At 43.5% G+C, this 26595-nt stretch overlaps 1 protein-coding gene across 38 annotated transcripts in view; it reads right to left on the bottom strand.

The window, feature by feature from the left end:
• The window catches only part of nrxn1a (neurexin 1a), a 2579010-nt gene that overhangs the window by 20540 nt on the left and 2531875 nt on the right, over nt 1-26595 (bottom strand). For 27 of the 38 annotated variants that reach the window (XM_072507900.1, XM_072507883.1, XM_072507882.1 and 24 more), the window contains one exon: nt 6140-6227. In XM_072507900.1, coding sequence (XP_072364001.1) covers nt 6140-6227 — 88 coding nt within the window. The remainder of the gene's footprint in view (nt 1-6139; nt 6228-26595) is intronic. The other 11 variants (XM_072507962.1, XM_072508016.1, XM_072508088.1 and 8 more) reach the window with 1 other exon arrangement.

Genomic DNA, 26595 nt, shown 5'->3' with positions numbered 1-26595 from the left:
AATTGTATGGTGCAAAGTCTCAGATCATACGCAAGTGTAAAACCAGAATATTTTCCTATCATTTTAAAAATTTATGCAAAGGAAATTTTAAATTTGATACACACAAAAGAATACACACAAAAGAAAACTTATCTCACAATTAATACAACTGAATCATTTAAAATAAATGTGATGGGGTTAGCAATGTGGTGATATAGCACATTACAACTTACAATGCATTCTCCAGATCACTCTGTGGGAGTTGTATGTGTGTCTAAAAACCTGTTAACTCTGCAAGATTAATTAAGTACATCCCAACAATTTTATAATTAACATTGCATCGCAGTGTGACATACTCCAAGGATCTGTATTGGCAATATTTTCAAAAGTGAAGGTTATGGGACGGTGGAATTGGTGAAACAGAGATTGATTGGTGAACTGGTCGGTCTGAGTCACATTTGGACTACATTTACATTAGATCAATGTGGTGTAGACACCTACCGCATGTCCCCACTTGCTTGTCATCAAAACGGAATTAAATTTTGTTGAAATGATATGCCTCCACCAGTGACCCTCAGCAAGATCCTTGGGGGATGGAGGAGGATGGTTTGCAATCGGGATTGTGGGGTGGCAGGGATTTGCAAGTGGGTGGAGGCAGCTAGGTCAGGGAGATGTTTGAGCAGAGTCTGACTGTAGTGATTGGGACTGCCATGGAGCCAGGGAGCAGCAAGCACTCCTTAAAAGATTGGTGGTTAGGCCACATGGACACTGCACTCTAGTTGTGGGAAGGGTTCCTGAAATACACGCACAGTCTAATCCTGTTAAAGATGATGGCCCTGGACAACTATATGTCAGTCTTTATCAATAAAGCAAATGGCACACTTCCAGCATGAAAACACTTTTATGATGGCATGTAAATGATTGAAATAGATGTCAAGATGACTGCAAGCATATTTACGAGGACATGGAAAAAGGGGGAGTTATAGCATGTGTGCACAAAGAACAATAAATGACCATTTTAATATTGAAACGATGACTGCAAGTCGAGGATTAGGTCCAATGTTATTGCATCTATCTACATGTATTAAGTAGGGCCACTGGGTCATTGTCTGCACTTGACAATCAGAAGTGACGATAACCTGACAAAGACTGATGCAGAAGTAGAAAGTGAAATGGAGCTATGCTGCTACAAGCTGAGATGAAATGGTTAGTAAACATTTCTCAAAATCACAACAAATATTTTGTTTTTGACAGGCAAGCAATTAGCGTCAGAGGTTTGGAAACAGAGTTTTTGCAAATTCCTGAAACTGTGACACAAAGGGAATGCGGCACTGAATAACATTGCATTTTGTGCTGTGGTTTTTATTGTGTCTTTATCTTACAGTTGTGTCACTTGACATTTTTTCTCTTGCTTTAGATTATTCGATAATTGTTTTATTTTTCAAGGTTGTACTCTGGATCCATCATATGGGCTGACATACATTGTTACAGTGCCTTGATTGGTCTGTGTGCAATAAAAGGTAACTTAATGAGTCAATTTGTTGCTTCTTACAGCTTTAAAAATGACCTCTTCCTCAATTCAATTTTGTTGCTCCTATCTTTGACCTCCTTTCCTGATGGATTAATTCCTGTATGCTTTCAATTACTAGTAGCTCAGCAGCTTTTGCTTCTAATAGCCAATTTTCAGATTTGAATTGGATTGTTGAGACAAGATTTTGCATTTTGGGTCAGGAGCCCATCATTAGGGTGAAGTGGGAAGCCTAGCTTTGCCTTCATTGGCCAATTAGTGGCCAAAAGGCATACTCGCCATCAGGAAAAGGCTGTCAAAGATGGAAGGCATATCGAAGGCCCCCTGGCATGGAAAGAGCTGCAGGTTACTGTTGCAGATAAGGGAGATGAGGGAGGGAGGGGACTTCCATCGCAAAATACCTCCTCAGCAAACTGTAACAATATCCAAAATACCAATTACTACAGACGTTGGGCCACCATAGAGGAAATCTCCAACAGGAAGACCTGTAGCTGCAGTTGTGGTCAGTATGGAAGGACCTCAGAATCTACCAGGAGCACTAATCCTTTTCGGGTTGACCGGAAAATTTCAGTCACCTTTTGATAATTGGCCTAATTTGGCCTTTAGCTGACCTTAATTGGCTACCCGCTGCTTGCAGGCAGTAGCCCTTCCATCTCCAGTATGGCCTCTGAGTAAATGGCCCAGGCGAGGGCTAGTGCTGACAAACTGGCATGCCAGCCGACAGCACAAAAATACACATCTGCACATCTCTGTCCTTCGCCCCACTACCAGGATGAAAATACTGCCTTATTAGATCATGTGAAAATCATTCTCCCCCTCACCTGCATTTACCAGCAGCTACAGCAAGATAGCCATTAGAGTGTAAACATTGGTTGGTTTTCCTTCCTCATTATGTCCAAGATTGAAGCCTAGTTGATTGAAACTTTTATAGGGTTGTAGTAACAGCAGACCTTTTAAAGAAAATTATGAAGCGCTTTTCAAAAACTTTTGTCATTTTTACTATAGGGTTTGGTGGTTTGGTGCATACTGGGTGAATGGGCATGGATGTGCTTTGATTTGCCCTGGAAGCTATGAGAGCCATTGGGGCTGTGCATAGGTTTGAATGGGTGGTTGTAAGGGACAATTGGGGGTGGGTGGAGGGGCATGGATAGGTATGGAGAATATGAGGGACCAGTGGAGGGAAACATGGGTAAGGCCTTTTGAATTTATCTTTCAGAAGGTTTCTGAGTCCAGACTATGGTTCAGACCACCTCTGAGGGACCGTGAATCAGAGTTCCATAAGAAGTTGATAAACATTGCAATTCCATAAACATTGCAGGGGACTGGGAAATGCCTACAATTGCAATGGGACCGGTGCAGGCAGTGAGCCAAAATGTATCAGCTTAACTTTTTATATTAAATTCCATCTGTCACTTGTCTGCCATTCTGTTTGCCCATCACCTTTTGCAATTGATTTGAACCATCCTCATTGTTTTCCATACATTTAAGCTTGATAGCCTGAGCAAATTTTAAATTTCATTCTGTATTCCAATATTCAAATATTTACATAAGTAAATATTGCTGAAGAAAGAGGCAATTTTTGTTGAAGCTTTTCATCTTGCACTAATCAGGATATTTTGTAAGAATACAAATCCAAGGCATGAAAAAAAGTATATTTTTCCAGCAATACTTAAGTCCTGTGTTACCAAATGACTATATGTAAATAGATTTTAATATAGACTCCATGGACTTTTTAAAAAGGCAGACAGGACCTGATTCCAGATTCCCGCCCAAATTCCTGGTGCCCCCCCTGTGGAAGAAGGGTGTGGGAGGGGTGATACATTTCATTAGAAGGAATGGGGAGATGCAATATAGATTGAATGGCATGATTCTAAAGAATGTGGAGGATCAGAGCATCTTGAGGTCCGCATGCAGATTCTTGATGTTGAGAGTAGTTAGCAAAGCATCTGCGATTTTGGGCTTCATAAATAAAAGGTATCGAGTACAAAAGCAAGAAAGTTATGCGGAACCTTTCTAAAACTTTGGTTAAGCCACAACACGAGTTTTCCGTCCTGTTCTTGTAACTACACTTTAGGAAGGATGTGAGAGTTCTTGAGATGATCCAGAGAGGATTTTCCAGAATAGTTCCAAGTATGAGGGATTTTAGTCAGAAGGTTTGGTTGGAGGAACTAGGAATTTTCCTTCTTGAAGCAAAGGAGATTGTGGGGTGATGAATGAGTATACAAGATTTAGACAAGTTTAGATAATGTAGACAAAGGGTGGCACATTCCCACTGGCGAACCGTGCCGGTCTCGCTGAAGACGAACCCCTGCGGCAGGTTCCCTGGCAGCGGGACGGGCGAGCCATGGAAAACTCCGTAGGCATCGGCGGGACTGGGAGATCCCACCAGTGGCCAATGGCGAGCCACCTTCGCAGTTGGAAAACATGCCAATGGGGGCTGGAAAACCACCCAAAGAAAAGCTGTTCCCGTTAGTCGATGGTACAAGGGCTAGGGGACACAAATTTATGGATTTGGGCAAGAAATGCATGGTTGAAGTGAGGAAGAACATTTTTACGCACCGAGTGGTAATGACCTGAAACCCCTTGCCTCTGAGGGTGATGTAAGCGGGGACGAATAATGATTTCAAAAGGAAATTGGATGAGCTCTTGAGAAAGATAAATTTGCAGATCCACGGAGATCGAGTGAGGAATTTGGAATGACAGGACTGCTTGACAAGGAACTGGCATGAACCCGATGGTTGAATGGCCTCCTTCTGTGCCCTCATGTTTGCATAAATCAATGACAAATAAAAGTAGTCTTGGGGGCAGCGATAGTGAATCGACAGCCCATTTTACACCCTGCCCGCTATTCATTTATATTCCAATTTAAGTAAGAGTTGGACATGGTATGTAAAGGATTGCTGGTTGCCCATATTTTGCTATTTCCCAACACAAACTTTATCCCAACAGTCTTATTCGTTCCATTTATTTCCAACCAAGCTCACAAAGCTGAAAGACAATTACAGTAATGGCTGTCTAATGACACAGTAGATTGTGCCAACGCTATGTCACACGGTGATAGGATACAGCTCCTTGACCCTTGAAGTAATTGCCCAATCTCAGTTTAGGGTAGTTAAGTGCTTTCCGATGGAGAAAAACTGTACTGCTCATGGGTACAGGTGCAAACTTTACGGAATCTGGATTAAAAGTGGCATTGGGATGGGCAAAAGGAATGATCTGCATGCCTAACTATTTGGCTGAGAAATTAAGCATGCTACTAGAGTTGGGGAAACTAAGTGTTGGCATTTTTTTAAAAGGACATTTTTAAAAAGGGCATCTTTGAGAGAATGTAGCAGGTTAAAGGATGTGAACAATAATTTAAACCGAGAGGAAAATGTCCTCTTTGATACAGTTTTAATGTGACAGTGTGATTGTGTCCCTGACAGATCAGCCCAAGGGACCAGAAGATTTGACATGTTTACTGAAAACTTTCTACTGAGTGACTATAAATCACTCAATGAAGGTCAAGCAGCAATGGAAATGTCCCCAGTTACAGATTTACATAAATATATACAGAAAGTATACAGTAATCTCTACACTGACCTGTGTTTCAAATCAAATATGCACTAAGAGCAACAGGAAAGTTTGTTAGTGTTACTGTCTGCTTTGCCTGTGCAAAGTGCATGGTATGTGCACTCATTTTTAATTGTTGATGTGTGAACCTGTCTGAATGTAGGGAGTAAGCCCAGTCTGTTGATGCATCTCAATGTGCGTGTGGACACAAAATGGGTCCTTAGACATATCTTTGAACGTTTGAATGCATTTGTGTGTCTGCTAAAAGGTAACGGTCTGTCTGAATGCTTGTATAAGTCTCAGAATGTCTGGATATATGCTTGACGCTAAAGATATGTGTATTTGAATGTATTGAGTCATGTATTCCACCTCTATTCATGAATATAACGATGTGTTCATACCTACCCATCCCTGAATGTTACATTCCTGTGTGTTTGAATGTATTAACATACATTTGGCTGTGACACCACTATTCCCAGCTGGAAAGGAGATGATTGGTTAATAACCTGTCAATCAGTCCTGGAGACTGCACTACTGAAAGTAATTAGGATTGATTTTGCATGCAGAATCCGTATGCAAGTGCACTCCACTGACTGTAAATTTCGAGAGAAATAATCAATTTAACCATCATTCAATCACTCAATTTTACTGGAGAGCGAACTCTGCTTTTATTGTGAGAAGTGGCTGCAGTTTTAGTCATAAGTTTTTGTTTGCTATTTCATCGAAACTCCCTTCAAATAGTCCCTGTAGATTGATTGCTGTAAGGTGCCGTTTAAACAAGCCCTGCTTGCAAAGTAAATAGACATTTAAATCTACCCATGTTGAGCTCTACCTCCAACTCATGGGCTCAGAAAGCTATGCCATAGGTGCTGGGCCTGCCTGATTGACTGAGGGAGCCACATTACTGTCTTCATTTTAGGACATCACTCAGTCAGCCCTTCAGCTGCCTACATGACATTTAATGACCTACAACAAACCCTTCAATACCTTCAGTGACCAAACAATGAAACCCCTTCCATATATAACATGCAAACATAAAATCACAAAAACACCAAGAAAGGGTAATAAAAATGGACTCACCTAACCCACCTGAGCTTGGCTCACATTCATCAATGTCCTCATCATCGCTAGGACATTCAGCAGAGGCGACCAATAGATCATCTGTGCTCTATGGTTAAAAAGAAGGCTAAAAGTTAGTGTCTATTCATTTCAAACATTAACACTTACTTAAAATATGACAGAAGTTTGAAAAACAAATAAAAACCCCACTATCAATATTTGAGAGATGTTTAGATATTTGTGTTGTGATATTTTTCACCAATATTTTAATATCCTCACTTCAGCATAAATTATGTTCTTAATCAAGTGTTTTATTTGAATTGAAGTCAAACAATGAATTCCCATTTTGTTGGCAACTGCTGTTGTAATTGCTCAGAACCTCAGAAAACATTTCTGTGTAACAAACCATTGCCTGCGCTGTTGGTTTCTCAATTGAGAGAATGATAAACACAAAAAGAACATTGCAGAAGTCTTTCAGACAAGGGTATTGTGAAGAGATGGGAAAATATTTTTCGAGACTGGCAGGTCAGATAGCGATTAGAACGTATGGCTTGTTTTCCAACACAGGGAAATTTAAGCACTGCAGCGATTACCAACACCAAACTTGGGATATGTAACTCAGTTTCAATGGGAACTGTAGAAAACTAGTCCAGTTTCTGAAAAGTAAAATGAGGTTTGCAGTAAGGATCAAACGTTTTCAAGTAACTCAACGATCAATGAAGAGTATTTCATGTGAGATGTAAACCCAAACAGCTTATTGTATGTGATCAGTTAGCCATGTGTAGTGCAACCAACTATCTGGAACAACAGCTGGATTCAAGAATTCCATTCATTTTCCAAATGTTTGTTTCATATGTTGAATAATTGCACCAGTTGTTGACGAAGGCGACGGAGCATGGCTTCCTTGCATCAGGATGAGCTAATACTGCAAAATTACATTTTTACATTGATTACATAACATTGATTGTGTTAACGATATTCTACACGCAAGGAAAATAATACAATTCATGTGGAGAATTAGCAGTGCAATGTATTCCATGATAAGGCTTACCCAATGAATAATAAAAATAATAATCTTTATTGTCACAAGCAGGCTTACAATAATACTGCAATGAAGTTACTGTGACAATCCCCTAGCCGGCACATTCCGGCACCAATTCGGGTAAACTGAGGGAGAATTCAGAATGTCCAATTCTTATAATATAATAATAATCTTTATAGTCACAAGTAGACTTACATTAACATGACGTTACTGCGAAAGGTGTCATGTGAGAGTACCTTTAAGAAATGGGTGTTGATAAGTGGGTGTGTATATAAATATCTGTAGTGAGAGTACCTTTAAGAAATGGGTATTTATTACTGCAGTAATGTCAGAGTGTGGGAGGAGCTGGGCTGTCTGTCAGCTTTTAACTTTCGTTTTAGGCTGTTTGCTGCAGGGTGTGTTTTAGTTTCATTTTCAGTGTTGGAGCTGAAGCCAGACCAAGCAGGTGCACTGCTGTTCTCTCTGCCATCAAAAGACTATCACTTGATCATTTGGTGAATTCAGAATGAGAAATATTCTCAGTAGTGAATGTAAACCTAATGTGCTTCTGTTGAAAGGTGTTTCTTCTGTCTTCTGGATGTTGTTTGGGATGTTATTAAGGATTACTTAGTGTTGTATTCTTTGGGGGTTGTATTTGAATTGATGGTTGCGAAGATGTTCACTGTATGTTTCAAAAGGTTAACGTGAGTTCATAGAATAAACATTGGTTTGCTTTAAAAATTACTTTTCCATTTCTGCTGTATCACACCTGTAGAGTGGGCCGTGTGCTCCCCATACCACAATCTATTAAAAGTTGTGGGTCAGGTGAACTCCATGATACACATTGGGGTTCTCTAAGCCCTGGCCCATAACAAATTGGGGACTCATCCGGGATAAAAGTCTATCTATTGGATTGGCTTAGAGAACTTAAAGACAGTGAGGGGTGAGCATATTGTGTGGTTGCTTTTCCGGTGTGGTATTTCAGTTAAGTAGGGAGCGTGTTGTGGACAATAGCTCTTTCAGAGGCTCAGATATTTTGGGGTTTGGAGACGGTCACGCACAGCACCTGACGGACAGAGACTAAAAGCAGACCGTTAGATTTGGCAAAAACATTGCAGTTAACATTACCTGACAAAATGTGAAAAGATGAGGTAATTATGGCGGTGGCTAAGCATTTAAAGTTGTCTGAGATACAGTTTGACTCATTGGAAATGGCAAAAATTCAGTTGCAAGTGAAACAAATGGAACATGAGAAAGAATTAAAGCAGCTTGAATACGAAAGAGATAGAGAGGAAAAAGAAAGAGAAAGGGAGATACAGATCAGGGAAAAAGATAAAGAGAGAGAGTTTGAACTTCAGAAAATGGCCATGAAACATGACAGTCAGTTAAAATTGGCAGGCATAAAGGGAAACGTACAGTTGGATGATAGTGATGAGGATAGTGAGAAAGAGCGTCTAAGTCGAAGGCTTGGTGGGGATCTATTTAAATATGTCCAAGCATTGCCAAGGTTTGACGAGAAGGAGGTAGAAGCCTTTTTTTATTTCATTTGAGAAAGTGGCTAAACAAATGAAATGGTCACAGGACATGTGGGTATTACTGATTCAAACAAAGCTGGTAGGTAGGGCTAGTGAAGTGTTTGCATCACTACTGGAGGAGGTATCTGAGTCGTATGAGGAGATGAAGAAATCCATCTTAGGTGCATATGAACTAATGCCTGAAGCCTACAGACAAAGGTTTAGACATTTAAGGAAAGAATTTGGTCAAACATACATGGAGTTTGAAAGGCTCAAACAGAGTAATCTTGATAGGTGGATAAGGGCTTTGAAAATAGACCAAACGTATGAAGCTGTAAGAGAAATTATACTTTTCGAGGAGTTTAAAAATTCAATTCCTGATGTCGTGAGAACTCATGTGGAAGAGTAGAGGGTTAAAACTGCAAGATTAGCAGCAGAAATGGCAGATGATTATGAATTAGTTCATAAATCAAAGCTTGGTTTCCGACATGAGTTTCAGCCTGTGAGGGATAGAAACTGGGGACATGAGAAATAATCAAGTGGTTAAGCTAAAGGTGATCTGATGGGAGATAATAAGGAGAGTGTACCTCAGACTAAAAAAGAAATCCAGGAAGGTGGAAGATACATGAAAAGTTTTAAATGTTTCGACTGTAATAAACTAGGCCATGTAAAGTCACAGTGTTGGTGGTGGAAGAAAAGCGCTGGGAAGGCTGATGTGGTAAAACAGGACAGTGGGGTTTGTTAAAGTGGTAAAAGAAAGCCCAAGTGAAGCGAAGGAGGTGCAAAAGATTGTACAGCCTGATCAAGAGGTGATTGATAAGAAGGTGCCAGATCTCTTTAAAGATTTTACTTGTGTGGGTAAAGTTTACTCATGTGTTTCAGGAGGAGCAGGTAAAGAAGTCACAATTTTGAGAGATACGGGAGCTAGTCAACCTTTAATGGTAAGAGATGAGGAGTTATGTAGTTTGGGAAGAACGTTGCCAGAAAAGGTGGTGATATGTGGAATTCTGGGTGAGAGGAGTAGTGTTCCATTATATAAGGTAAGGTAGGAAAGTCCAGTGAAGAGTGGTGAAGTGGTAGTAGGAGTATGAGAGAAACTACCTTGTCCAGGAATACAGTTTATCTTGGGTAATGATATAGCTGGATCGCAGGTGGGAGTGATGCCTACAGTGGTTGATAAGCCAGTGGAAAATCAGACAACTGAAGTGTTGAAGGATGAATATACTGGGGTTTTTCTGGATTGTGTAGTAACAAGGTAGCAAAGTCACATGTTAAGACAAGAAGAGAAATCAAAAAGTGAAGATGATGTTGAAGTGCAATTATCAGAAACGATTTTTGATCAGATGGTTGAAAAAGAACAAGAACAGGTGGAGGATGAGGTGGATATTTTTTGTTCAGGAAAATTGGCGGAGTTACAACAGAAAGATGTACAAATAAAACGGATGTATCAGAAAGCATACACGGAAGAGGAATCTGAGTGTATACCAGTGTTATTACTGTAAAAGTGATGTCTTGAAGAGAAAATGGAGACCTTTACATATGCAGGTGGATGAAAAGTGAGCAGAAGTTCATCAAGTAGTATTGCCGGTAGGGTATAGAAAGGAGATGTTGCGAGTTGCACATGAGGTACCAGTGGGAGGTACCCATTCCAGCATTTGAGGAACCTTTTACAAGGGTCCTAATTGATTGCGTAGGACCACTTCCTAAAATGAAAAGTGGGAATCAATATCTTTTGACTATAATGAATGTGTCTACTAGGATTCCAGAGGCCATTCCAGTACGCAATATTACAGCTAAAAAGATTGTGGAGGAGTTACTTAAATTCTTTACTAGATATGGACTACCCACAGAAATACAATCGGATCAAGGATCAAATTTTACCTCAAGGTTATTCAAAGAAGTTATGGATAGCTTAGGAATAAAACAATTTAAATCAACTGCGTACCATCCAGAATCGCAGGGAGCATTAGAAAGGTGGCATCAGACATTAAAGACAATGTTGAGGGCTTATTGTCACGATTATCCAGAGGATCGGGAGAAAGGAATTTCATTCGTACTGTTTGCAATTAGGGATGCACCTAATGAGTCAACCAAATTCAGTCCTTTTGAACTAATGTTTGGTCATGAGGTAAGAGGAGCACTTAAATTGATTCAGGAAAAATTGGTGAGTGAGAAATCGGAAATTACATTATTGGATTATGTGTTAAATTTTAGGGAACGATTAAATAGAGCAGATGAATTGGCAAGACCACATTTGAAAGTTGCACAAAATGTGATGAAACGGGTCGCGGACAAGAAATCCAATGTTCTTAGTTTTGCCAGTGGAGATAAAGTTTTAGTATTGTTACCAGTGGTCAGTGAGCCTTTAAAAGCTAGGTTTTGTGGACCTTATCAGATTAAAAGGAAATTAAATGAGGTGAATGCTGTGGTAAAAATACCAGATAGAAGGAAGACTCACCTAGTGTGTCATGTGAGTATGCTTAAAAGGTACTTTGAAAGGGAAGGAGAGAAAAAGGAGGAGGTATTAATGATTCTAACTCAAAGCAACAAACCAAATCCAGATGACTGTGAATTTGACATACCTTAAATTAAATTGGAAAATGAGGATGTTCTTAAAAATTGGGATAAATTGTTGAGTTACCTTCCAGAGGAAAAACGGACTGACCTGAAAGAGTTACTGATATCACATGTGCAAGTTTGTAGGGATAAATTGGGAAGTACTAAAATGGCTATACATGATGTAGATGTGGGAAATGCTGTTCCAATCAAACAACATTCATCTAGACTAAACCCTTTAAAATTGGCACAGGTTAACAAAGAGATTGAGAGTATTCTTAAAAATGGCATAATTGAAGTGGGTTGCAACCAATGGAGCTCACCCATAGTGATGGTACCTAAACCAGACGGTACCCAATGGTTGTATGTGGACTATAGAAAGTTTAATGCAGTTACAAGAACGGACTCTTATCCTATCCCACGTTTGGAGGATTGCATTGAGAAAGTGGGACAATCAGTTTATTTCTAAACTGGATTTACTTAAAGAGTACCTTTATCCGAAAGGGCGAAGGAGATTTCAGCTTTTGTGACTCCAGATGGTATATACCAATCCAATGTTATGCCATTTGGCATGAAAAACATCCCAGCCACATTTCAACGGTTAACCAACAAAGTTGTTTCAGGATTACCCAATTGTGCGGTATACATCGACGATCTGGTAATTTTCAGCCATTCATGGAAAGAACATTTAAAACATCTGATGGAGTTATTCGATCGACTTCAGGAGGCGGGTTTGGTGAGAAACCTAGCCAAAAGTGAATTTGGAAAAGCCCAAGTCACTTTCCTTGGACATACAATCGGACAGGGTCGAATGGTCACACGGGATGTGAAACCAACAGTTATTGAGGAGTTTTCAATACCCTCAAGACGAAGGGAAATAATGTGATTTCTTGGCATGAGTGGAGTTGATCGAAAATTTGTGTAAAGGTTTTGTAGCGTGATTGCTCCACTGATGGACTTGCTGAAGAAACGTCGGAAATTTCAGTGAACAACAGACTTTCAACAGGCATTTATTTGACTGCCTGAAAGCTGTGATAACCAATGCTCCTGTGTTGGAGAATTACAAGGGACTCTGCGATTAGATTGAACTAAAGTATCTGACTTTAAAGAGAAATGCCGAGGCGTAGATGAATGGATGGATCATGCAGAGACCTTCTTGTTCAATGAGTCTGTCAATTGAGACGGATTTCAGTTGGAGGAAGAAAAACTAAAAAAAAATGGACTATATTATTATACTGTTTGCGTGTATTGTTTTTTGAAACAAAAAAGTATATTTACTGTGTGCATTTCTTAAAGGATGGTGAAAAGGTGAAAAATGAAACCATCTTGTAGTTGATGGTTGATTTTTTTCTCTTGGGGGGAGGTGTCATGTGAGCATACTTTTAAGAAATGGGTATGGGTATGTATATAAATATCTGTAGTGAGAGTACCTTTAAGAAATGGGTGTTTACTCCTGCAGTGATGTCAGAGTGTGGGTGGAGCTGGGCTGTCTGTCAGCTTTTTACTTTTGTTTTAGGCTGTTTGCTGCAGGGTGTGTTTTAGTTTAGTTTTCAGCGTTGGAGCTGAAGCCAGACCAAGCAGGTGTACTGCTGTTCTCTCTGCCATCAAAAGACTATCTCTTGATCATTTGGTGAATTCAGAATTATAAATGTTCTCAGTAGTGAATGTCAACCTAATGTGCTTCTGTTGAAAGGTGTTTCTTTTGTCTTCAGGATGTTGTTTGGGAAGTTATTCAGGATTACTTAGTGTTGTATTCTTTAGGGGTTGTATTTGAATTGATGGTTGCTGAGATGTTCACTGTATGTTTTAAAAAGGTTAACTTGAGTTCATAGAATAAACATTGTTTTGCTTTAAAAATTACTTTACCATTACTGCTGTGCCACACCTGTAGAGTGGGCCGTGTGCTCCCCATACCACAATCTATTAAACGTTGTGGGTCAGGTGAACTCCATGATACATTTTGGGGTTCTCTAAACCCTGGCCCATAACAAAGGCCCCGAGTTGCTATATTCCGGTGACTGTTCGGGTACACTGAGGGAGAATTCAGAATGTCCAAATTACCTCAAAAGCTCATCTTTCAGGAAACTGGAGTACCCGGAGGAAACCCACACAGACACAAGGAGAACGAGCAGACTCTGCACAGACAGTGACCCAAGCTGTGTATCAAACCTGGGATCCTGGCACTGTGAAGCAACAGTGCTAACCACTGTGCTACTGTGCTGCCCATAAAATTGAGCTTAGGTGATTTTTTTTCTCAACTAATACATACGAACATGCATCTTTGGAGTGCAAGCCGGCTCTTTGGCTCCACAAGCCTGCTCCGCCATTTAACAAGATCATGACTCTTCTGCTTGGGACCTCAACTCGACTTTGTACCCTTAATGCAGAACGCACCACCATGGGATGACGGTAGATCAGTGTTTCAAAAAAGTATCAGTGTACAAATTAACAGGATACACCTGAGATTATCTACAGGAAAAGGATTGGATCCTGTCAGGTTCCAGTGAACTCTGTACAATTACTTTTATTTTCATATTTATAGATCTGTAATCTATCCAGAAATGCTGTGGGCTCCAAAGTGATTGAAAAGACACCAATGCTGAATCAAAAATTTATTCCACCGAAAAATAAATGTCAGATCGTCAACACTCGAATGTCTTTCAGCTATTTCTAAATCATCACTGCTGCAAATTATACTTTGGCACTTCAGGTATTTCCCCTGGAAACACAGGGATGGGTACATCAGAAGATTAATTTTGAACAAATCCATGTCCCACTTCAATTTCAGTCTCGCTCCTCGCCCAGGAAGTATCAAGGTCTATAATTCCAGGGTGATTTTATGCTGTCAGTTTTTGTGGATCAAGTCAGCTTTGTTTTGAATTTGTTAGAAAGCTTTTGCTAGATTTCTAGATTGATATGCACGTATTGTATAGATGCAAGTTATTATCTTCTATTTATTGCGAAATTGGAGTACATACTAAAGCTGAAAGTATGAAGAATTTATTTATTATTTTGCTACAAATATAAAACTTATCACTTGCTGTTACAGTCATGGGCGGGAGAGGATTAAATCAATTGTCAGTTTGCTGGTAATTTTTAAAAATTAATTTAAGGGATGTGGGCGTTGCTGGCTGGTCCAGAGTTTATTCCTCATCCCTCATTGCCCTTGAACTGAGTGGCTTGCTCAGCCATTTTAGAGGACACTTAAAAGTCAACCACATTGCTGTGGATCTGGTTTCACATGTAGGGCAGACTGGGTGATATTAGTTATTACAAAAAGTGCAGGGTGGAATGGGGAGGGCTCAGGAAGAATACATTACAATTTATTCTGATATAGGGAAGTCTTTCTTCACTCACAATCTTTGTGCATCAGCTTCAGAGAAAACAAACTTTAGATCTGCCAAGAAAAGGCCCCAGTTGAAATGAATCACATCCAGATAGGTTTCAGACTCAATGGGCTCTGTTCCTTATGTCTGCTTTTTAATGAATACGGCAATTATTCTCGTATACACAGGGCGCAATCTAAACTAAACATAATCCGTTCTGTGCGGGATTAGTGGGGTCGTTTCCGGCGCTTGTAATGGCCCCGCAATCTAGCTGCACCCTATCTTGTTTTCATGGACCAGCGAGGAATGCCCTCTGAGGCCGCACTTAGCATCATTTTCTGCACTGAGGCTGCCCTCCAGGTACAGTTCCGCCTGGTCCCCATTTGCGGGGACCAGTGCTGAACGGCGCCCGGCTGGGATCCCGTCGGTGAGGCTGATAGATGCCGGTTGGCCGATCGATCCAGCGTCAACACAACTAAGTGGGTTCTTAAACTCACTTAGACGTGAGAGTAAGACCACAAAATCTGGTTAGATCTTGCAAGGTGTAACAGACGTTGGGAATTCCAGGGGAGGCCGGTATATTGCACCCATTGACTCTGAAGTAATGGACCTTTTATTTATTCATTCGTGGGATGTGGGTGTCTCTGGCTGGGTCAGCATTCATTGCCATCCCAATTGCCCTTCAACTGAGTGCTTTGCAAGGCCATTTCAGAGGGTGTTTAAGAATCAACCACATTGCTGTGGAACTGGAGTGACATGAAGGTCAGACCAGATTCAATGAAGAGTGCAGGAGAGCATGCCAGGAGCAGCGCCAGGCACACCTAAATATGAGGTGTCAACCTGGCAAAGCTACAACACAGGACTACTTGCCTGCCAAACATCATAAGCAGCAAATAATACAGACCTAAGCGATTCCACAACAAACGCACCAGATCTAAACTCTGCAGTCTTGCACCTCCAGCCATGAATGGTGACAGACAAAATTAAACAACTCCCTGGAGGAGGAGGCTCCACAATTATCGGCATCCTCAATGATGGAGGAACGAAACACCATCTGTGCAAAAGACAACAAATCAGCCAGAAGTGCCGAGTGGATGATCCATCACGGTCTCCTCCAGAGGTCCCCAGCATCACAGGTGTCAGTCTTCAGCCAGTACGATTCACTCCATGTGATATCAAGAACCAGCTAAAGGCACTGGATACTGCAAAGGCTATGGGCCCTGACAATATTTCGGCAATAGTACTGAAAACATGTGCTCTAGAACTTGCCGCACCCCGATCTAAGCTGTTTCAGTACAGCTATAACACTGGCATCCATCCGGCAAAATGGAAAATTGGCCATATGTGTCCTGTACACAAGGGACAGGCCAAATCCAACCCAGCCAAGTATCAGTCTACTCTCCATCGTCAGCAAAGTGATGAAAGGAGTCATTAACAGTGCTATCAAGCGGCACTTACTCAGCAATAATCTGCTCACGGACGCTCAGTTTGGGTTCTGCCAGGGTAACTCAGCTCCTTACCTCATTACAGCCTTGGGTCAAACATGGCCAAAAGAGCTGAATGCCAGAGGTGAGGTGAGAGTGACTGCTCTTGACATCGAGGCAGCATTTGACCGAGTATGGCATCAAGGAGCCCTAGCTAAACTGGAGTCAATGGGAATCTGGGGAAAGCTCTCCGCTGGTTGGATTCATACCTGGCACAAAGGAAGATGGTTGTCATGCTTGGAGGGTCAATCATCTCAGCTCCAGGATATCACTGCAGGAATTTCTCAGGATAGTGTCCTCGGCCCAACCATCGTGTGTCGCTTCATCAGTGACCTCTCTTCCATCATAAGGTTAGAATTGGCGATGTTCGTAGTCGAAGGCACAATGTTCAGCATCTTTTGCGACTCCTTAGAATCAGTTCATATCCAAATGCAGCAAGATCTGGACTATAGCCAGGCTTGGGCTGACAAGTGGCAATTTACATTTGTGTCACACAAGTGTCAGACAATGACCACGTCCTCCAAGAGAGGACCTAATTTTGGACTATATCTTTAAATTTATGTTAAAATGGGTGGATCATGTAACTGGCTTAGTCAAATGACTAGCTGAGCAAGGTGTGAATCTCTCACAGCTGGGAAGAAAGAATAAGGGTAACTTGGCTAATAGAAAATAAACTTGCTGGCTCCCAAGCTTTTGGTGCAGAAGTAAAGAAAGGGATGAAGGAAAAGAACAACAGTGGAATGGTCAGCAGAGAGAAGAAGCTGCAGGTTCTTTGTGAGCTAGTGAAGTTGGATGTGGAAGGGAGATGGTCTCTAAACAAAAAGGCACATTCTGCCGCCATTTAAGGAATCCAGGAGATTCAACCTGGTGTGGCCCGGGTGGGGAGAAGAATCATTTGAATGGGCTTTACTGTTGGCAGTGGATTTGGGAAACCCTTGGAAATCTGAGGAATTATCTTCAGAGGGAAAATTCTGGATAAACACAGAGGTCTGGCAACATCTGTGGAGTGAGGAACAGGGTTACCGTTTCATGTCCATTTGATCCTTCTACAGAAGGGTCTGCAGAAGGGTCATATGGACTTGAAGCATTAACTCTGTTTCTCTCTCCACTGATGCTGCCAGACCTGCTGAGTTTATTCAGCTTTTTCGGTTTTTATTTCTGATTTTCAACATCGGCAGTATTTTGCTTTTCTTTAAGTATCTTCAGGGTGACACTGTAGCACAAGGTTAGCACTGTTGCTTCACAGCGCCAGGGTCCCAGGTTCGATCCCGGCTTGGGTCACTGTCTGTGCGGAGCCTGCACGTTCTGCCCATGTTTGCGTGGGTTTCCTCCGGGTGCTCCGGTTTCCTCCCACAAGTCCCAAAAAATGTGCTGTCAGGTAATTTGGACATTCTGAATTCTCCCTCAGTGTACCCGAACAGGTGCCTGAGTGTGGTGACTAGGGGCTTTTCACAGTAACTTCATTGCAGTGTTAATGTAAGCCTACTTGTGACAATAATAAAAATTATTATTGTTATTATTAGACGGTAATTCAAAGTTACTACCTCGATGAAATGGGGGGGAAACATGAACCCATTGGATGGTGCAAGTGATGTGATTCTGTAGAGAATGAGATGTGGGATGAGCATAAACTGGAAACAATAGTTTCAGCAGTTTGAAGTATATATTGCCCAGAAAAATAGTGTTTAGGTAGTAGCATTTTCAGTCATTTGTCACAGTAAAATCTTAAAACATGAAATCTTGTTGTTTCATTCTTTTCAGCTATTAACTGGAAGGTTGAATTTCTTTTTAAATGCGATCAATCACTAAAGGGATCATAACATTGTGCTGAGCCCATCTTTCCAGTGTGCATAAAATTTAACACATAAAAATGGAGAGGAAAAAAGCTCAACATCCTATTGCATATACAATCAAAAACCAGCCAGGTGTGAGAAAAAAATCAGAAGGCAGTTCACGTGGGGGAAAAAAAATCAAATTTCATTTTGAAGGAGTAGATTAACTGAGCAATTTTCCACCCAACACGGTGTAATTTCAATTTAATTTACTGTATATGAAGCTGATCTGTATGACTGGTTGTTGAAACAGTTGAACAGAGCAACTCAGATATGTCACATAAATCAATCTCGATCTTTGATTTGCTTTCCCTGGTGTTTATCACCTTTCCCACTTTGAAAGCCATGCGTGGCTATATCGGAAAGAGTTCAGATATAAGTGGGAACCTTGTTACAGCAGGCAAGCCTCATTACTCCACTTCAGTATTAATAATCTGTGATATGGACAGAAAATGAGTTATGAATGTGCAAAATCCCAAGCAGCTTCTTTCATTGTTCAAATAAAAATGATAGAGAGGACAGCAAGTCAGGTAAAAAATGTATCGTAATACCTTTGGCAGCGCTCCAAATCTTAAATGAGTGGAATCAAGAAAGAACTTCTTAAAATGTAATTTCCCATACAAATCATGAAAGGATCAAATTAGATGCAGTGGCAGAAAGATCAACGTTTTCACAATATGAACCAAATGACTTTTTGGTCTTCAGTTTTACACATCTGCAGGATGAGGTTTTAATTGTAGAAAAGTTGGAGGAGCCGATCATACTCAGCAGCCTCCTGAACTTCACATTAAACAAGCATCAATAATAAACTTGCCAAAGTGACTTTTCACTGCCAAATGTCATAAAATGTGTTTCAGCAGCTTCAACACAAATGCTGGGAGTGTTGGGGGAGAGGGAGTACACTCAAGCATTATTTGTCCATAATTCAATACAAATTAGTTTTACTTTTGTTACTTTTATTGAGACTGAAAAACTGAAAATTGCACAGTGAGGGTTTTTTTTGTAAATTAGGTCCGACAGACATATTACAAAGTTAACATAAAATAAACTTCAACCTGCATCTGTCCTATACTATTTCTGACTTGCAGAGTGTTCAATAAATGTTGGTGTATAAAAGTATTCACATCCTGTTGTTAATATACCTTACCTAAATATGTTTATACCACCCAGAAAACCCTTCTGAATAACAAATCCTGCTGCTTTCTATCTCTGATATACTTCTTAATTGTGATTGAAGAAAAAGCTATGCTGTGCTCCCCAACCCCACATTATCAAAGGGCAGGATTGGTCCCATCTTCTGGTTCTCTGCCCTCTTCCTTTCTTACCCAAACAGAAGCACAGGTATAAATAAACCCAACAGGGAAGAGGCAAAATCTGTTGAATGCAGACAGCAAAGTGCGCTAATCAGAAGGGGTAGGATGTGAACTCCATCAAGGAGTCCATCACTGTCCTGCCATAAGCACAAACAAATCCTGGGCAATGTCTATGTTAAATAATGTTGATATGCATTTATCTTGTGGGGTGCATTTATAATTTTTAAAATATAAATTTAGAGCACCCAATTCTTTTTTCCCATTAAGAGGCAATTTAGCGTGGCCAATTCACCTACCCTTCACATCTTTTTGGGTTGTGGGGGTGAGACTCACGTAGACATGGGGAGAATGTGCAAATATTCTCGGACCGTGATCCGGGGCCAGGATCGAACTCGGGCTCTCGGTGCCGTGAGGCAGCAGTGCTAACCACTGCACCACCGTGCCGCTCTAGGTGCATTTATTATTACCTAATTCGCAAACACTAACCCTGCCCTTGAATTTTCAAAACACATGGGTAGCACGGTGGCACACTGGTTAGCATTACTGCCTCAGGGCGCCGAGGACCCGGGTTCGATCCCGGTCCTGGGTCACTGTCCATGTGGAGGTTGCACATTGTGGTGAACTACGTATTGCTACTATATATATATACATTTACCGTTATTTGTTACTGTTATTTGTCCTACTGTTATCCACCACTGTATATATGTTCACTGTTGTTCTTATTCACTGTTACTTACTGTTGTTGTGTTGATGCTTCTGTTGGCTCCGCCTGTGGCTCTGCCCCTCGGGGGAGGTATATAATTGGCAGACCTGTGGCCAGCTCTCAGTGCGGGAGCAGCAGCAGGCTGGCATACTTCTTAGCTTATTAAAACAACTGTTCTCTTCTACAACTCGACTCGTGTGAATTGATGGTCCATCAATTTAATAAGCTTAGATATCACAATGGACGCCGCTCTTCACCCTGACCGACTTGAACTCGACCCGCAGGCAGCTGAAGCCACTGCAATCTTTGAGCATTGGTTAAGTTGTTTCGAGTCCTACTTCGACTCCTCGACCGACGACGTCTCCGGGGCGCACAAGCTGCGTCTCCTCAACGCTCGGGTGAGCCACAAAATTTTCCTATTAACCAGAGACGTGGCCTCGTACGAAGAGGTGGTTGCACTGTTGAAAGGACAGTTTGTGAGGCCGGTGAATGGGGTGTTCACTCAACATCTTCTTACCACACAGCCTCAGTGGCCTGGTGAATCGCTGGCAGAATTCCTGCGTGACCTGAGGGTACTCGCCAGGAATTGTAACTGCCAGGCAGTTACGGCAGTGCAACATACAGAACTCATGATCCGGGACACCTATATGGCCGGAGTCTGGTCCAGTTATATCCGGCAACGACTGCTCGAAAGGGGTGCCCTCGAACTCAAGGAGAAGGTACAGCTATCTACCTCGTTAGAGGTAGCATTCCAGAGTTTGGATGCCTTCACACCTGACCATGCGGCATCCTCGTGGATGTCGGAGGCGTCGCCATCACCCGCCCCGGGCATGTCCCATGTCTGTGCCACGCGGCTGCCCGCCAACTCCAGGGGGGCCATTCTGCTGCTTCTGCGGCCAGGGCCAGCACCCCAGGCAACGTTGTCCAGCTCGGAACGCGACCTGCAACGAGTGCGGTAAAAAGGGGCATTTTGCCAAAGTCTGCCTGGCCTGACCTAAAGTTCCCAAATCGAAAGCCTGCCAGGCCCGATCTGAAGCTCACAGATCCCATAGTGTGGCATCGCGCCTGCCGGTACCGCCCCCTTCTGACACGTCACCCACCTCGTGCAGTCCGTGGGGGCTGCCATTTTGTCTGCCATTTTTAACGCCATCCGCCACGTGCGACCCATGGGAGCCGCCATCTTCGACGCCACCCGTCACGTGCGACTCATGGAGCCCGCCATTTTGGGACCACCCCGCTACCGCCGACCGGACCAGTCATCCGCAGCTCGGCTCTGTGACACTCGACCAGTCCCGGCCCCATCACCTCAAGAACTCTATGATGGCCATCCGGGTCAATGGGCATGAGACATCCTGCCTCTTCGACTCCGGGAGCACGGATAGCTTCATCCATCTGGATATGGTAAGGCGCTGCTCCCTCCGGATTTTCCCCGTGTCCCAAACAATCTCCCTTGCTTCCGGATCACATTCCATGCAGATCCGGGGGTACTGTGTCGCAAACCTTGTGATACAGGGCGTCGTGTACGCCAACTATATACTTTATGTCCTCCCCCAACTCTGCGCTCCCCTCTTATGAGGACTGAATTCCCAGTGTAACCTCCGAAGCCTGACCTTGAAGTTCGGTGGACCCCTGCCCCCTCTCACCGCCTGTAGCTTCGCGACCCATAAGGTCGCCCCTCCCTCGCTCTTTGCGAACCTCACCCCCGACTGTAGGCCCGTCGCCACCAGGAGCAGACGATATAGTGCTCAGGACAAGGCCTTTATCAGGTCGGAGGTCCAGCGACTCTTGCGGGAAGGGATCATTGAGGCCAGTAACAGCCCCTAGAGAGTCCAAGTGGTGGTCATCAGGACCGGGGAGAAGAACCGGATGGTCGTCGACTACAGTCAGACGATCAACCGGTACATGCAACTCGATGTGTACCCTCTTCCCCGCATATCTGACATGGTTAAAGAGGTTGCGCACTACCGAGTCTTCCCCATGGTAGACTTGAAGTCCACGTACCACCAGCTTCCTATCCGCTCGGAGGACCGCCACTATGCCTTCGAGACAGACGGCCGCCTCTACCACTTTCTCAGGGTTCCCTTCGGCGTCACCAATGGGGTCTCGGTCTTCCAACGAACGATGGACCGAATGGTTGACCAGTATGGGCCGGGGGCCACATTCCCATACTTGGATAATGTCACCATCTGCGGCCATGATCAGCAGGACCACGATGTTAACCTTAAGAAATTCCTCCACACCCCCAACTCCTTAATTTGACCAATGACAAGGAGAAATGCGTTTTCCGCACAACCCAACTAGCCATTCTTGGCTATGTCGTGGAAAACGGAATCCTAGGGCCCGACCCCGATCACATGTGCCCCCTCCTACAACTTCCCCTCCCCCACTGCCCTGAAGAGATGCCTGGGGTTCTTTTCCCACTATGCCCAATGGGTCCCCAATTGTGCGGACAAGGCCCGCCCACATATCAAATCCACCATTTTTCCCCTGACGGCTGAGGCCCTCCTGGGCTTTGATCGCATCAAGACAGACATTGTCAAGGCCATGATGCACGCTGTGGACGAGTCCATTCCGTTCCAGGTGGAGAGCGATGCGTCGTATTTTGCCCTGGTGGCTAGCCCTCAACCCGGCAGGAAGGCCCGTGGCTTTCTTTTCCCGTACCCTCCATGCCTCCGAGATTCGACACTCCTCTGTCGAGAAGGAAGCTCAAGCCATTGTGGAAGCTGTGCGACATTGGAGGCGTTACCTGGCCGGCAGGAGATTCACTCTCCTCACTGACCAACGGTCGGTTGCCTTCATGTTCAATAACACACAGCGGGGCAAGATCAAGAACGACAAGATCTTGAGGTGGAGGATTGAACTCTCCACCTCTAACTACGATATCTTGTATCGTCCTGGGAAGCTCAATGAGCCCCCAGATGCACTGTTCCGCGGTACACGTGCCAGCGCGCAAGACCGACTTCGGGCCATCCATAATGACCTCTGTCATCCGGGGGTCACCCGGCCTCTCCATTTCATCAAGGCCCGCAACCTGCCCTTCTCCACCGAGGAGGTCAGGACCATGACCAGGGACTGCCAAGTCTGTGCGGAGTGTAAGCCACACTTCTATCGGCCAGACAGGACTCACCTGGTGAAGGTCTCCCGCCCCTTTGAACGCCTCAGCGTCAATTTCAAAGGGCCCCTCCCCTCCACTGACCATAACGTGTACTTCCTCAACATCGTTGACGAGTACTCCCGTTTTCCCTTTGCCATCCCATGCCCCGACATGACCTCTGCCATTGTCATTAAGGCCCTACACAGCATCTTCACCTTGTTCGATTTCCCCACCTGCATCCACAGTGATCAGGGCTCCTCTTTTATGAGCGATGAGCTGCGTCAGTTCCTGCTTAGTAAGGGAATTGCCTCAAGCAGGACTACCAGCTGCACCCCCGGGGAAACGGGCAGGTGGAGAGGGAGAATGCGACGGTCTGGAAGGTCGTCCTTCTTGCCCTACGGTCTAGAAGTCTCCCCATCTCCCGCTGGCAGGAGGTCCTTCCCGATGCGCTCCACTCCATCCGGTCGCTTCTCTGCACTGCCACTAACGAGACCCCTCACGAACGTTTGTTTGTCTTCCCCAGGAAGTCCATCTCCGGGGTCTCACTTCCGTCCTGGCTGACAACACCAGGGCCTGTCCTCCTCAGGAAGCATGTGAGGAGCCATAAGTCCGATCTCCTGGTCGAGAGGGTTCAGCTCCTCCATGCAAACCCTCAGTATGCATACGTGGCACACCATGACAGACGGCAGGACACAGTCTCCCTCCAGGAATTGGCACCTGCAGGTTCCCCAGAAACCATCACCAACATGCCCGCCCCTACACCGCCTATCACCATCACTCGAATGTGGTGGGACTTCACTAAGACTTGACAAAGATCACTGAAGGGATAATGTTTAAAATTGGGTACTCTAAATTTTAAAAAGAGCCATCTCTTGGAACACTTCATTTCACTTTACAGGTACAAAATTAAAACCATGCTTTAAAAGAAATCATTTTGGTAGTTTGGTGTTTCAATTATAGTATAAGAACTAGGAACAGGAGTAGGCCATCTGGCTCCTTGAGCCTGCTCCGCCATTCAATGAGATCATGGCTGATCTTTTGTGGACTCAGCTCCACTCTCTGGCCCGTACACCATATCCCCGAATCCCTTTATTCTTTAGAAAGGTATCTATATTTTTCTTAAAAACGTTTAAAGAAGGAGCCTCAACTGCTTCACTGGGCAAGGAATTCCAGAGATTCACAACCCTTTGGGTGAAGAAGTTCCTCCTACACTCCGTCCTAAATCTACTTCCCCTTATTTTGAGTCTATGCCCCCTAGTTCTGCTTTCCCCGACCAGTGGAAACAACCTGCCCGCATCTATCCTATCTATTCCCTTCATAATTTTATATGTTTCAATAAGATCCCCCCGCATCCTTCTAAACTCCAATGAGTACAGTCCCAGTCTACTCAACCTCTCGTCATAATCTAATCCACTCAACTCTGGGATCTGGGGTATAACCACATTCAGTCAAAGTAAGTGAAATTGTGGGCGGCACAATAGCACAGTGGTTAGCACAGTTGCTTCACAGCTCCAGGGTCCCAGGTTCGATTCCCAGCTTGGATCACTGTCTGTGCGAAGTCTGCACGTTCTCCCTGTGTCTGCATGGGTTACCTCCGGGTGCTCCGGTTTCCTCCCACAGTCCAAAGATGTGCAGGTTAGGTGGATTGGCCATGCTAAATTGCCCTTCGTGTCCAAAAAGATAAGATGGGGTTACTAGGGTATGGGGATAGAGTGGAGGTGTGGGCTTAGGTCGGGTGATCTTCCCATGTGTCGGTGCCGACACAATGGACCGAATGGCCTCCTTCTGCACTGTAAATTCTATGATCAACTAGCCAATCTCAAAAAGTTCAATTTCTCAAACAGCCTCTTTGATCACCTCTGATGTTTTACCTCACAAAAAAAGCACCCTCTTCTGGTGAATATTCTCTGTCTTCCCATCCCGCTACACATTAAATTCAAAATCCGGTCCTTGATTTTATTTATTTCTCTGTCTGCAATTTCCACTAGCCTGAATACCTTGCTCTTGTAATTCTGGAGTGATGTGACATTGGCTCTGACTGACTCAGCCTTCAGTCATCGTCCCCCTGACTTTTGGAAAATCCTCTCCAAATCTTTTTACCTGCTTCACCCCTTCCACCTTTTAAGGCCTCCTTGACCCCAAGATCAACTTCTGGTTACAAATGCTTACAACACCAAATCTGCCCATTTTGACCTCTGCAGCATCACCTGACCAAATCCCTGCCTTACCTCATTTGCTGCTGGAGTCCTCATCCACACCTTTTCTTTCTTACATTTAACCATTACAATGCTTTCCTGATTGATCCTGGGGATCAGGGGTTCTGGGGAGAAGGCAGGAGAATGGGGATGAGAAAAATATCAGCATGATTGAATGGCGGAGCAGACCGATGGGCCAAGTGGCCTAATTCTGCTCCTATGTCTTATGGTCTTACAGTCTTGTGGTCTTAAAATCTCCCACCTTTCATTCAATGTCCCTGCTGCATATATCCAAACTCACACGAAGTCCTGCTTACTCTCCCTGTGCTAATTGACCTACATCAGCTCCTGATCCGGCAACACCTCCATTTTAAAATTACCATTCCTGTTTTCGTAGCCCTACCTGGCTTCCTCTCCCTACCTTTGTAACTTCCTCCATCGCTACAACCCTTGAACATATCTGCATTCAGCATTCTTGATTTATGACTTTCCTTCTCTCCACCTCTCCTCTCTTCCTAGGTTTAATGCAAATGTTCATTGGTGGGTTGGGAGCGCAGAGTTAATTACCAGCTCTGTCAACCTGACGTGGGAGAAAGTGCCCCAAACTGTTGGTTTTAGATCCAGGGGCTGGGTGAAAATTGGTGTCCCTGGAATGAGTATGGGGGCTGCCAGGTGTGGAAGTGGGCTGGGAGGAAGGCCTGCCTCAGTGCTTCAACAATGTGTTGAATGTTAAAAAAATAATTAAAACAGCCCTCCAACCCTCACCCTGACTCAAGCCCCCCACATTCCCCATGCCAACCTATGTCATCTCATGCTCCCATTTCCTCTCACATACTCCATGCCAACCTATGCCCCTCCACCCACTCATATGGCCCCTTATGCACTTCATACCAACCTATTCTCTTCTACTTTGCCAACTTGACAGTTTCAATGGGCTTGACAGTTCCAAACAATTTATGCACATTTTACATACATTCATGTCTACCTTTAACAACCCCCAAATCCCTCTCAAAGGTAAGATTACCTCTCCCAAAGGGCATCGGACCTCCCCTAAAAGTGTCCTTGTATCATATCCAAAAGTGTCCTTTAAAATTTCTATACTAACTTTGTGCCAACTCATGCCCCCACAATCACTACCCCTTTCTCTTTGCACCTTCCATGCCAACTCACCCAGGATCCTCCAGACCTCAGGACCCATGCTGAGATGAGATAAAATCAGGTTATTGAGTATCCATTGAAGAATAGGCGATTTTTAAAAAAACTTGTAAAAACAAGCACTGGTATTCATCGTTCCACTTCAAAGAGTCTATAACCACTTGGAGCTGTCAATGAATATGTGAACTTAGAAGTACCCCACTGTGATAATGGAAGATTGTGAAATCAGTCATACAGCACTAATCCAGTAATGATGACCCTCAGGCTTAAGCCTGACCTCCTGC

The sequence above is a fragment of the Scyliorhinus torazame genome, chromosome 1 (assembly GCF_047496885.1).
Source record: "Scyliorhinus torazame isolate Kashiwa2021f chromosome 1, sScyTor2.1, whole genome shotgun sequence".
NCBI lineage: Eukaryota > Metazoa > Chordata > Chondrichthyes > Carcharhiniformes > Scyliorhinidae > Scyliorhinus > Scyliorhinus torazame.
Note: the sequence above shows the minus strand (reverse complement) of the source record. Positions and strands in the feature narration are given on the sequence as shown.